The sequence below is a fragment of the Chiloscyllium punctatum genome, chromosome 4, assembly GCF_047496795.1.
Source record: "Chiloscyllium punctatum isolate Juve2018m chromosome 4, sChiPun1.3, whole genome shotgun sequence".
Lineage (NCBI taxonomy): Eukaryota > Metazoa > Chordata > Chondrichthyes > Orectolobiformes > Hemiscylliidae > Chiloscyllium > Chiloscyllium punctatum.
In genome coordinates this window covers 32,576,448-32,590,699 of record NC_092742.1, presented here as the reverse complement: position 1 = coordinate 32,590,699, position 14,252 = coordinate 32,576,448, and the positions used below count along the sequence as shown (strand labels likewise).

Genomic DNA, 14,252 nt, shown 5'->3' with positions numbered 1-14,252 from the left:
AATGGCAGCACCATGTGCCTTATACAAGATTCACTTGGGCTGCTTAGACAGAACTTTCCAAATATGTAATCTGTGCAACCGAAAAGGAACAGCAAAGATGCATGGAAGCAGCACCACTTGTGTCCCTGAGGGATGCTATATTGCCATTCTTTCTCTGTTTCTGGGTGAAAAGCCTCAGACCCGCCTCCAATTTAGATAGCATTTTCGATACACCTGTCCCAGATGAACTGTTATATTTTCAGAAAGCAGCTCATTACCACCTTCTCAAATCTTGGTGTAGCCAGTGATGCCCAAATCCCACGAAGTGATATAAAAAAACAAAACACATGTCATGCTAGGAGTAGATTTTTCATAATAATAATCCAAGAATAAGCATTAGCCCAGAGGTGAAAACCAGCCCATGACTGGTAAGACAATAGAAGTCTTACTGTAATTGTTCCCTAAACTGACTCACATAAGAGCCAGAAAAAGTGACGTTAGTGATCTAAAAGATTTTTTTTTGAAATTTGGACGAAACCACAATGTCTGTACAATGTAGAGAGACTTTTAGCCTACAGCTTGCTCTGATGAAATTGTGGTGCAATTATTTTTAATAAATCTGCAAAGATATGCTTTGATGCATGACCAGAGCAGGTAGGACTTGAACCTTCTACCTCACAGGTAAGGACACCACCACTGCACCACAAAATTCTGTAAGTAAGCATGGCATAATCTGTTTGCATTATGTGGCTGTCATGGCTGAACAAGTTATTATGGCTGTCGGCTGTGCTGTGTGTGTGAGCGAGGGTGAGATGAAACGGTGATTGTGAGGGATGGCTCATGGTTGGTAAGAGATTGTTGTGAAGGGAGTTTTGAGGTAGGTAGATTGAGCAGCATGTAAGGCGAGTGGCTCATTTCTAAGGATAGGACATTTACATTTACTTTCATTGAACTTGATCACTTGGGTAAGATCATTGCGTTTCTTGCAACATCCAGGTTCTTTGGACTTCAGTGCTGGTACTGACCATCATTACTATCCATTCTAACTGCCTTTGCATGTCTGGGTAGTGAATCCCTCTCACCTCCTGTCCTGGCCCTTGGAGGACACTGACTACACTTTTATGCCATTATTCAGTGTTCTTCCTGCTTGGATGTACTTTGAAACAATCTGTTCAGAGACAGTACAATACACCTTTGGAGGGGATGAGACTTGAATCCAGGCCTCCTGGCTCAGAGGTAGAGACACTACCACTGCACCACAAGCACTCTTCAAAAGCCAATTCTCGGGTCCTCTCTAATTCAAGTACTAAGCAGCTCTGAGTCTGACTTAGCTGCTGAAATCAGACAAGATTACTAGTAGGGCCTCGGGCTAAAATGCAACAGACAATTTACATGATAATTGACAGTTAAAGAGGGATAGCACATTCATAAGCTGTCCCTATGGCTTAAACCTTACAGAGGGCTGACACTCTTCCTGACCGGTGTCAGCACCTGCCCAGTTGGTTTTAAGTCGTACAGAAGGTGTTCTCTCAATTTTGGGTGCTTTTTGAACTGGGGGTGGGGTGGGGGGAAGTGAGTGTGGGTTAATCATGCCAAGTGAGATTCCCACACCCAGTTTATTGTCCTGTTGAGTTTTGTGTCCTCACAATGTTATTTCCAAACATGAAGGCATCTGGACACTTCAAATCACAACCACACAGTAATCCTACTCAATTGCTATTGAGCTAAAATATTGCTATCTTCCAAGTAGAGACAAATAGAAACCATGAATAGGAGTAGACCATTCAGCCATTCGAGCCTGCTCCACCATGCAATATTGTAGTGATTATAACAAGGTCAGCCAGGTGGATCTCATAGAATATGAACTTCCTGATTTGGGCTGTTAATCTGATCCAATCAGGGATCCCTGGCTGACAAAAGGGTGAGTATGAGCGAAATTGGACCCCTGAAGCTGACCCAGTGAGAGGCAGTGCTATTAACAAAGGCAATACATTTGGAAGTTAAGGATGATTGGTGATGGGATGCCATCCTCTGAAAAGTTATTTCAAATGTGCTCATGGATGCCCGTCTATTGGAATGCCATTTTCCCACTTTTTCCCCAGACACCTTTGTGCCTTTAAAATCTAAAAACATGATCTCTCTTTTTCTTGAGTATATTTAGTGACTTGGGTTCCACAGCCTTCTACTGTAGAGAATGTCACAGGTCAACTTTCAATTCAGTGCATTTTAATTTTAGCGGCAGTGACAAATAAAGACATTAAAAAAGAGTTTTGTTCCAATTATTCAAAGAGATCACATTGCCTAACCTATATGAGTAAACATAATGCACATTGCTCCCACCAGCAAACACGGAAAACAACTAACAGCAGATTGCAAAGAAAGCCATGCTGCAGTATTCCAGTCAAGAAATGTATTTAGTTAAAATGTGCATCTTTTTGGCAAAACAGGATAAATTCTACATAGCAATATTGTCAAAATACCTGGACTATAAAGTAAGCTAAGGTCCAAAGTAATTTATGTAGTGAAAAACCATGTGAATAAATTTAGTTTTATGTATCCTATTATGTAACTCTTAATAAGGCAAGGTTGTCAATCATCAAAGACAGTAGCACAGATCATTTCCTTCAGTAATCAAGAGTAAAATGCTGACAGTTGCTCTAAAAAAAAATCAGGCTGCTCTTAGAACCTCAAGCTGAGACAGCAATCAGTTCCGTTGAGAGTTTGGAAGTTGGTGGGTTTGAATTTTTGTTTTGCAAATGTTGTCTGAAAAATAAATGCATAACTGTTCATAGCTTCCTCCTTAATGCCCTACAATCTAGCAATGTCGCATAAGGATTTGTAATGCTCTTTAGCTGTAATTATTGGAATAAATATTTATGTGTTCACTATTAACTGAAATGTTGTGATTAACAAAAAAAAAGCAACTGGGCCATAAAATTCCAAGTGGGTTCTCCCCGTCTCCACAGTGTTCAGTCATGGTGATTTTTGCTTCAGTTGCAGCTGAAAAATGGTGAACATTTCCAGACAATCAGGTCCCTTCAGTTCAATCCCTGTCCAAAGTGAATTAACACATACTCCTTCTTTCAGGTCTATAAAGGATTTTTTTTTCCCCCTGAGATATGCATAATTTCAGAGGAAGACAACAAAAATTATTACATGAATGAGAAGGGTGGCATTGAGGAGCACATCCAAATTTCCAAAGAGAATGGATTCCAGGGGTTTGCCTGTGCCATCCTTGGCAGGACCATTCACAGAATGTTTTTCTGAATTGTAACAGGCAATCAATTCTATCAGTAACATAGCAACCACGTAGAACCTACTATCGATTTATACATGGACCCATTAATCCTTTTTACTGGATGTAACTGGCACACAGATGGGCAACTTTTAAAACTATCATCCAGCTGGCACTTTTGTGTATAACATAGTTCTTCATCTTAAGATGGGCAAGGTATCAATTTAGTAATGTCCATCAGAAATCCATTCCTGTTGCCCATTTATTTAGACAACGTGGATGTCTTGCATGGTGAAACTCACATGGTTAGCCAGTTTTATCCAACCATAGCTGAAGGAATATTTTTTGGGGTGGAGCAGGGAGAAGTGAGTGGTAAATCTGAGAATCGCAGCAAGGAAAAAAAATTTGGAGAAAAAAAGATGACACTTCTTTTCTTTTCACAGGCTGTCTATATGTTTTATGCACTGGCAATAGTTTGTGACGATTTCTTTGTTCCAGCCTTAGAAAAAATATGTGAGGTATGTTCAAATGCATTTACTTACATTATTGATAGCACTAGAAATAAAAATGATCCCTGAAATCCATATAACACATTAAGCATTTGACTAAAGGGAACTCAGTTAAAGTATGTTTTCATGTTTTACTTAAATGGGGTGAGTGTAAATAATATTCATTTTCATTGATCTGAACAGATATGTCTAATGCTGCTTGAACTCATAGTTTTGTTGCACGCTTTCAATCTTTGTAAGCATGGTATGAACTTATAGAATACCGAGTCATTTCCAAGCAATAGTATCAACTGCATCAGTAGTCCTAAAAGTAGTGCTGCAAAGGAGATGTATAAAATCTATGTGACACACCAGCTTTTACCTGTAAAGTCCAATTTCAAGGACTCCTCAGTTTCAATTTTGCTAATTATCTTTAGAAAATATGTCAAACTCTGTTCACTGAAAAATCACATTTCCTATTAAAAATATGCAAAGAAGATGCATCACTCACTATGAATGACATAAGCAATAATCCAGAGAAACTGAAGTAAGTACTCAGACTGCAGGTGATTGAGAATCTAGAGTGCAGCTGGAAATGAACATTATTCATTGGAAAATGACCGAAGTATTTACTACTGAAATAAATATATGACAAGGGGCGGATTGAAAAACTATATTCAACCAATTCTATATATCAGAGGAGTGGCAGTCTTTGACTGGAAGCATATCCAATGTCCTATAATAGTTTATCTTTTTTTACACAGAGATTACATTTGAGTGAAGATGTAGCTGGTGCCACGTTCATGGCAGCTGGAAGCTCAGCACCTGAACTGTTTGCTTCTGTTATTGGTAATGTTACACATGATTCACAGTTCATTGATTCTCTTTACTTCATTGAAAGCGCATAACAGTTTTATTTAAAAAGTCCAGTAAATTGCTTTAATCCATAAAATAAACTGCAAGAATAAACTTTATGCAAATATAATGGCCATGGAATTTCCTCACTGCTCCTCCCATTGCTGCTTCATTGTAGCTTCATAAGAGGCGTGGTGAAAATTTAGATTCATAATTCCAGTTGAGTAGTAGAATGGGAGCAGCTTTTGAAAATGCCCCAACATGTTCAAATTCCAGTTGTATATTTGACATGAGAGAAAGCCATGGTGAACATTTTCAATATTTCCTAATGCTTTATTTCCCAGTACTTTTCAGAAGATCTGGTACATTGTTAGAACTTTGACTGAATTTAATGCACTGTCTTTGCTAGATTTAAAGGTGGGGAGCACAGGTTAAATCCAGTGAGTGACCATCCACTTTTGCCCCTACTGCAATTGTACCAGTGATAGGGAGCCACTGGGTGAATACATTTCTCCTCTTTACTCCTAGGTTTTCCAGACATGCAGGCCTGATATTAATTCTGTGCAAGTGAATGCATTTTGAGTCAAGTAAAATTTTATCTATTACTATTAGTAATATGCATATTATGAAGTTGCTAAAATATTTATTTAGTCATGTGCATTTGCATAACTAGACAAGGAAATCTTTGTGAAAGCTAAATAGACAGCCCTAATAGTTAGTAGAGTGTTAATTGAATGCTGTTATAAAACTTGAAGCTTTCTTTAATAGCAAGGTTCAGCAGTGAACAATTTCTGAATCATTCTCAAATAATTCTGAGTAAAGATCACATAACTCACTGTAACCTAAATGCCTATCACATTTTAAAAATTTGGTTCTAGTCGTCTCCTCCATGGAACTAACATTGGGGTCCCTGCCTCTTTGACCAGTAGAGAAGACTACTGTTGACTTTACAAAATCCAAGCCAAGTACTCAGATCCCAAAGGAGAGGTGATTGTTCATACTTTTCTCATAATGAAAATCAGTGAAGCAAATCCAATATAACACAACCTTTTATGTTCTTTGCAGGCGTCTTTATTACACATGGAGATGTCGGTGTTGGAACCATTGTAGGTTCAGCAGTATTTAACATACTGTGTATCATTGGGGTCTGTGGAATATTTGGAGGGCAGGTCAGTTCTAACAACAATATTTCTTTTCAAAATAACAAAGGACGTGAAACAAACCTTAAAATAAAACAAAGAAATGCAGATGTGGGTGATCTGCAATGAATAGCAATTTTTATTTTTGTTCTTAACCTTGTTATCTTGAGGTTATTGTTCATGATGGATATTTCTCAAAATCTATGGGCCACAATCCCACTTGATTGTGCTGGTGCACACCAATGCTAAACCCCCCCAGTGCTGGTGGGATTAATGCAAGGGATCTCATGTAAGTAGTGGAAGGCAGGTGTATGTGTTACATCTCTAGTATCTGCCAGAGAATCCAGTGCTCAATCCACCATTAGGACACAGTTGTATCATTTGCCAGTATACTTACTCCCTCCTCACTATCCAAGTTCACAGACAAACAGTGGCTCAGTGGTTAGCATTGTTGTCTCACAGCGCCACAGACCCAGGTTCAATCCCTGCCTCGGGTGACCATCTGTATGGAGTTTGCACATTCTCCCCGTGTCTGTGTGGGTTTCCTCTAGGTGCTCTGTTTTCCTCCCACAATCCAAAGATGTGCAGGTTAGGTCAATTGGCCATGCTAAATTGCCCATAGTGTTCAGGGATGGGTAAGTTAGGTGCAATAGTCTGGGGTAAATTCAGAGGAGTCGGGGAATGGGTCTGGGTTGGTTTCTCTTCGAAGGGTCAGTGTGGACTTGTTGGGCCAAAGGACCTGTTTCCACATTGTTGGGGTTTTATTCTTGGACACACCTTCCAAGTGAAGCAGCGATTTACCTGTACTTCATTCAACCTAGTCTCTTGTATTCACTGCTTACAATGTAGTCTCCTTTACACTGACGAGCCAAATGCAAACTGGGTGACCAATTCATGGAACACCTGCATGTTGTCTGTAAAATGACCCCAAGCTTCCAGCTGCCTGTCACGTCAACACACCACAGCGTTCCCTGGCCAATATCACTGTCTTAGGCCTGCTGCAATGCTCCAATGAGGTTCAACACAAGCTGGGAGAACAGCATCTCGTCTTTTATAGAGGTGCCTTATGGCCTTCAGGACTCAACATTGACTTTACCCTCTTCCATATTTGTTACCTACCCCCCACACCGTTAAGTTCTATTTTGTGTGTGTTACTCCCAGCACAGCTAGCCCAGTTTGAACCATTTATGCTTCTTGTTGGCACCATTAGTACCCAGTCACCATTATCACCCTCTTGGCTGATCATCAGCAATCACTTTGCCTGGTGGTTTTTCTCTCCAACTCTCTCTTTTTCTCTGGGCACTGTTCCCAAGTACTCTATTCACTCCTTATCTCCCCCCAGTAGCGCTGTCATCAGCATAAATGCCAACCTGTCCCAACTGCTTTCCGTTCTGACAAAGGGTCACTGGACTCAAAATATTGACACTGTTTCTCTCTCCATTCCTGCTGCCAGACCTGCTGAGTTTTGCCAACACTTTCTGCTTTTGTTTCAAATTTCCAACATCTGCAGTTCCTTGTTTCATTCTGGTGAGGAAGGAGTTGCCGATACTCCTTAAGCATTGATGCTGTTCTTCCATTTAGCAGCCTTTGCCTCGGATTATGGAACATAGAACATTACAGTGCAGTACAGGCCCTTCGGCCCTCGATGTTGCGCCGCGCTGTCATACTAATCTGAAGCCCATCTAACCTATACTATTCCATGTATGTCCATATGCCTGTCCAATGACGACTTAAATGCACTTAAACTTGGCGAATCTACTACTGTTGCAGGCAAAGCATTCCATACCCTAAACTACTCTCTGAATAAAGAAACTACCTCTGACATCTGTCTTATATCTATCTCCCTCACTTTAAAGTTGTGTCCCCTCATGTTTGCCGTTCCCATACTTGAAAAAAGGCTCTCCCTGTCCACCCTATCTAACCCTCTGATTATCTTGTATGTCTCTATTAAGTCACCTCTCAACCTTCTTCTCTCTAATGAGAACAGACTCAAGGCCCTCAGCCTTTCCTCGTAAGACATTCCTTTCATACCAGGCAACATCCTAGTAAATCCTTTCTGCATCCATTCCAAAGCTTCCACATCCTTCTTATAATGCGGTGACCAGAACTGTACACAATACTCCAAGTGTGGCCATACCAGAGCTTTGTACAGCTGCAGCATAACCTCCTGGTTCCGGAACTAAATCCCTCTATTAATAAAGGCCAAAACACTGTATGCCTTCTTAACAACCCTGTCAATCTGGGTGGCAACTTTCAGGGATCTGTGGACACGGACACCAAGATCTCTCTGCTCATCTGCACTCCCAAGAATCTTACCATTAGCCCAGTACTTTGCATTCCGGTTACTCTGTCCAAAATTGTTTTTTTTTCTGTAACCAATCCTTGTAGAACTGTGCTTTCTGAAGCGTATTATCAGATACTTTGTGTGCTATGCTATGAGAAAAACAAGAACCTGTGTTTATATGGCACCATTAAAGTAACAAAACATCCCAACGCTCTTTTCATTACCAATATTAAACAATATATAACACCGAGAATCTAAGGAGGTATTGGGGCAAATGATCAAAAGCTTGCTTGTCAAGGTAAACGTTTTGGAGGAAAGTGAGGAGGAGAGTTTTTGGAAAGGAACTTCAGTGTTTATAAGATCTGACATAGCCACCAAGGATGAAACAGTTAAAATCAGGAGCCTCAGGTTTGTGAGGCTGGTGAAGGTTAGAGGGATAGAGAGGGGTGAGATTATATAGTGGGATTTTAAAACAAAGATAAACATTTTTAAAATTGAGGCACAGCTAAAATGGGAATAAATGTTAGTCAGCGAACACAGAAGAGAGAGAGGGAAAAGAGAGTGAGGGAGAAGTGAGAGAGAGGGAGAGAGAAGGAGAGGGAGAGAGCGGGGCAAGAGAAGAAAGGGGGGAGAAATGAGAGAGGGGGAAAGAAGGTTGGGGGGGGAGAAGAGAGAGAGTGGGGGGAGTGAGGGAGAGCAGAACTAGAGAACACAGGTTTAGGGTAAGAGGGGAAAAATTTAAAAGGGACCTAAAGGACAACTTTTTAATGCAGAAAGTGATGCATATATGGAATGAGCTGCCAGAGGAAGTGGTGGAGGCTGGTACAATTACAACATTTAAAACACATCTGGATGAGGATATGAATAGGACAGGTTTAGAGGGATATGGGCCAAATGCTGGCAAATGGGACTAGAATAATTTAGGATATCTGGTCAGCATGGACGATTTAGACCAAAGGGTCTGTTTCTGTGCTGTACATCTCTGTGACTCTACGACATCAGTGAAAAGAACTTGGTACCAGTTAGGCAGCAGAGTTTTGGACCACTTTAAGTTTCCAGGGAGTAGAATGTGGGTCACATTCCGGGAGCCAAAATTGGAGTTAACTAAAGTATGGATAAGTATTTCAGCAGTAGAAAAACTGAGGTGCATTTGGAAGTAGGTGATCTTGTAGATACTGCCAATATTTCTGCCATCACTTCGGAAATGGAAGGCTTTACAGATATTACAGATTAATCAATTTGTTCACAATTACTGTAATGTGGGGAAAAAAATGAAGCATAACCTATATTAGCCATACTAAATTGGTGCATTAATCAAACTGATTAAATGGGCAAAACTCACAAGGGATAAATTACCTGATTGAATAATTCCTCCAGATAATTTGAGAGCATACTTTAAAAATAAATTCTCCTAATGGGCAAATACTACCCAGTTTTTTCTTTGTTAATCTCTTTGAATTTTGCTACTTCAAACATGATGTGCATAGCATTAGCTTCAATATTACAGAATTCCTTCCTCCCACTTAACTTCAGAATTTAGAGTCATAGCATCATATAGCACGGAAACAGATCCTTCAGTCTAACTGGTCCGCATCGACCATGTTCCCAAACTAAAGCAGTCCCACCTGCCTGTCCTTGGCCAGTGGATTCATTAACTTATCCAAATGTATTTTTAATGTTGTAACTGTACCTGCATCCACCACTTTCTCTGGCAATCCATTCTCCAGACAAACCACTCTCTGTGTAAAACGTTGCCCCTCGTCTCCTTTTGAAATCTTTCTCCTCTCACTTTAAAAATATAGCCCTGAGTTTTGAACTCCCCCACCCTAGGGAACAGATGATGGTGATTCACATTATCCATGCCCCTCATGATTTTTATAAACTTCAATAAGTTCATCTCTCAATGTCCTACACTCCAGTGAAAAAAAATCTCCTTCATTTCCAGCCTTTCCAGTCTATTTTTCTAACTCAAACCCTCCATTCCCAGCAACATCCCTGTAAGTTTTGTTAACTACTAATAATTAACTGTTCCAATATAGTAACATCCCATAAGCACACCCTTGACAAAGATAAATTCAGTAAAATAGATTGTCTCACATGAAATTCTAGCAGCAGGAAGAGAAACTCAGCTTTTAGGTGTAACAGAGAGGAGTAAGTGCTTCCACATCTGACTTCAAAACCCCAACAACTGCAGAAAGCTAAAACTTAAATCATGATTCTGTGGGAGGTTGACCCCACCCATTTAGAGTCATAAAGTCATAGAAATGTACAGCACAGAAACAGACCCTTCGGTCCAACTCATCCATGCCGACCAGATATCCTAACCCAATCTAGTCCAACCTGCCAGCACTTGGCCCACATCCCTCCAAACCCTTCCTATTCATATAGCCATCCAGATACCTTTTAAATGTTGCAGTTATACCAGCCTCCACCGCTTCATCTAGCAGCTCATTCCATTCACGTACCACCCTCTGCATGAAAAGATTGCCGCTTAGATCTCTTTTATATCTTTCCACTCTGACCCTAATCCTATGCCTCTAGTTCTGGACTCCCTCATCCCAGGGAAAAGACTTTGGCTATTTATCCTATCCAGGCCTCCAGTCTGAAAAACAACCCTCCACCACCACCCTCTGTCTTCTACCTTCGAGGCAGTTCTGTATTCAAGTGGCTAGTTCTCCCTGTATTCCATGAGATCTAACTTTGCTACCAGTCTCCCATGAGGAATTTTGTTGAACACCTTACTGAAATTCATATAGATCACGCCTAACACTCTGCCCTCATCAATCTTTGTTACTTCTTCAAAAAGCTCAATAAATTTCATGAGACATGATTTCCCACACACAAAGCCATGTTGACTATCCCGAATCAGTCCTTACCTTTTCAAATACGTGTATATCCTGTCCCTCACAATTCCTTCCAACAACTTGCCCACCACCAACATCAGACCCACTGGTCCATAGTTCTCTGGCTTGCCTTTACCACCTTTCTTAAATAGTGGTACCACATTAGCCAACCTCCGGTCTTCTGGCACCTCACCTGTTACTATCGATACAAATATCTCAGCAAAGGGCCCAGCAATCACTTCCCTAGCCTCCTATAGATTTCCAGGGTACACCTGAACAGGTTCTGGGGATTATTTTTATCTTTGGTTGCAGATGTCAGGAAAGTTTGATTTGATTTAATTTGATAGTGTGACATGTACTGAGATACAGTGAAAAGTATTGTTTTGCATGCTAATCAGATAAATCATATCTTACATGAGTACATCAGGGTAATAGAATAGAATGCAGAATATAACATTGTACCTTTTCTATAGCTGTAACGCTATTATCTGCATTTTGTTAGATTTCCCTGACGTACTTATGTAAGGTATGATTTGTCCAGTTAGTACACAAAACAACACTTTTCACTGTATGACAGTACATGTGACAATAATAAATTGAATCAAATCATATTTTACAGACATGTTAATTTAGTGATAAGAAGTTCTGTTATTTATATCCAAGAGACCAGTTTCAACCCAAAATTCAAATTACCCAAACCTCTGAAAGAGAAAGACAGAATCATAGAATCCCAGCAGTGTGGAGCAGCAGGCCATTCAGCCCATCAAGACCACACTGACCTTCCAAAAATCCTATCCAAACCACTGTCGATCCTTAGATGCCACCTTTTGCTTCAGGGCCAATTCACTTTTGCCACTGCCTGCATTAGGCGCACCAATGTCGGAGGCTATTGCTGCTGTAACTGTGGTGCCCTCCTGCCACCCTTCACCGCCACCAGGGTCGGACCCAGTCAATGATAAAGTTGCTGATCCTCAATGTATCAGACACATGATTAAAATAGTGAGATCCCTATTGTATTTGTTTGCTAACCACTGTTGTTGCAATGATCTTTATTCTTTCTGGATGTGAAATGTAAACTATTGAGAAGCATGCACTCCATTTGTTAATTTTAGTGTAGTGCAGATTTAAGTGTATGCTTAAATATACTGTCTGACAAAAACTATTATCATAACATTAGACCTTTCAAATATGCTACTGATTTTATTTCGGTTTTATTTAAAAGTAGCAATATTCCAACTGGAGAATTGTTCATTCATAATATGGTCGAGTGCAAAGTCCCATGGTGGCTCAGTGGTTAGCACTGCTGCCTCACAGCGCCAGGGACCTGGGCTTGATTCCAAACTTGGGCAGCTGTTTGTATGGAGTTTGTACATTCTCCCTGTGTCTGCATGGGATTCCTCCGGGTGCTCCGGTTTCCTCCCACAGTCCAAAGATGTGCATATTAGGTGAATTGTCCATGCTAAATTGCCCATAGTATTCAGGGACATGTAGGGTAGGTCCAATAGGGGGAAATGTAGGAGAATGGAGGAGTGGGTCTGGGTGAGTTGCTCTTCGGATGGTCAGTGTGGACTTGTTGGGCTGAAGGGCCTGTTTCCACACGGTAGGGTTCTATGATTCTTATAAATTGCCTGTGCACTGAGGCCCACTGAATGATGTTCAGAAATGTCCTTCTGATGAGTGTGGACCTTTGGCGGCAGGGTGAGCAGTGGGATTAGTGCAATTCTGCCCACTGATTGTGGATTGGTAGACATTGAGAGAAAAGAATAAAATAACATAATATTAAAACAGAGAAACACAGGGGTAAGCAGGTTAGAAGATTGAGTGCAATCTGTACCATTTTACTGATGAAGTACTATATAGTGCTTATTTCCCTGCATAACTGTGGAACATTGAATGCTAATCACTCACATAGTGTAAGGATTGAAAACATTTGAAAACCAGGGAACAAAATTTGAAAGGTTCTCATGAGAAATCCTGGTGTTTAATCCTCATAGCTTCATTTTATCTTTTACAGATCGTATATCTGACACAGTGGTCTGTGTTCAGGGATTCATTATACTACACCATATCAGTGATTCTACTTATTGTGGTAAGTAATGCTCAGTATTATTGGCCACCGCTGTTGGGATTTTACCCAGGTTAGGGAAGTCAGCTTTAATTCTCATAGGAGAAAGTGAGGACTGCAGATGCTAGAGATCAGCTTACACACACATCATTTATTGCATCTGCTGCAGCCGATGTGGCCTCCTCTATATTGGGGAGACAGGCCGCCTACTTGCGGAATGTTTCAGAGAACACCTCTGGGACACCCGGACCAACCAACCCAACCACCCCGTGGCTCAACACTTCAACTCCCCCTCCCACTCCACCAAGGACATGCAGGTCATTGGAATCCTCCATCGCCAGACCATAGCAACACGACGGTTGGAGGAAGAGCGCCTCATCTTCCGCCTAGGAACCCTCCAACCACAAGGGATGAACTCAGATTTCTCCAGTTTCCTCATTTCCCCTCCCCCCACTTTGTCTCAGTCAAATCCCTCGAACTCAGCACTGCCTTCCTAACCTGCAATCTTCTTCCTGACCTCTCCGCCCCCACCCCCACTCTGGCCTATCACCCTCACCTTGACCTCCTTCCACCTAACTTTTATCTTAGCCTGCTGGACACACTTTCCTCATTCCTGAAGAAGGGCTTATGCCCGAAACGTCGATTCTCCTGCTCCTTTAATTCTCATAGTCTTGTTACATTCAGACAAACGATCACCTTCTGCACTGTCACAATTCTGAGATTCTAAGAGGAGATACTTACATTGTGTCCAGTGGACACTATCCGCCAGGTACATCTCCCAGTCATTTCTTCCCTTTCCTGCCCTGCTGACCCTAACCTTCCAAATCACGGGCCTGGCAGGCTGGCTCCAACAAGACCTCCAACTTACCTGCATTCAGACTCCCGCAGACTGGCTATAACTGCAGCATTGGCCGCCATTCAATTGGCCAGCAGTTTTTGGAAATGGGATTTTTCCCCAATGGGGGCAGAAATCATGCCCAGAGCCAGCAGTAAAATGGCTGCTGGCCAGCCTTATCAAGTAGAGTTGGGCTGGTCCTGGTCCTTGATTTTCAAATGGGAAGACAGGGCCAGCGACCCACTGCACGCAAAATACAACATTAAAGATGGATCTTAGGGAACTGAAAATGGCAATCTCAAATTCGTTAGCAGCACCAACTGTCCAGGAAAACAGGATTTAAAAAAATGAACTCAGTGTTGAGACTGGAGGCTGGAGGTCTAAATCAAAGTTTCTACCAGAAATTTGTCCAGTTCTGACAATCATCTATGCAGGTAAATTGGTAGCCTCTCAGAGTCGATGGATGGCTAAAATGGAGCAAATTCCACTAGCAATAACATGCACATTTGAATTTTATCAGAAAATCCTC

General features: G+C 41.3%; 1 protein-coding gene across 2 annotated transcripts in view; it reads left to right on the top strand.

The window, feature by feature from the left end:
• Nucleotides 1-14,252, top strand: part of LOC140476162 (sodium/potassium/calcium exchanger 4-like) — a 314,028-nt gene that overhangs the window by 213,535 nt on the left and 86,241 nt on the right. For both annotated transcript variants that reach the window (XM_072568328.1, XM_072568327.1), the window contains exons 4-7: nucleotides 3,658-3,732; nucleotides 4,467-4,551; nucleotides 5,623-5,726; nucleotides 12,838-12,912. In XM_072568328.1, the coding sequence (XP_072424429.1) occupies nucleotides 3,658-3,732; nucleotides 4,467-4,551; nucleotides 5,623-5,726; nucleotides 12,838-12,912 (339 nt within the window). The remainder of the gene's footprint in view (nucleotides 1-3,657; nucleotides 3,733-4,466; nucleotides 4,552-5,622; nucleotides 5,727-12,837; nucleotides 12,913-14,252) is intronic.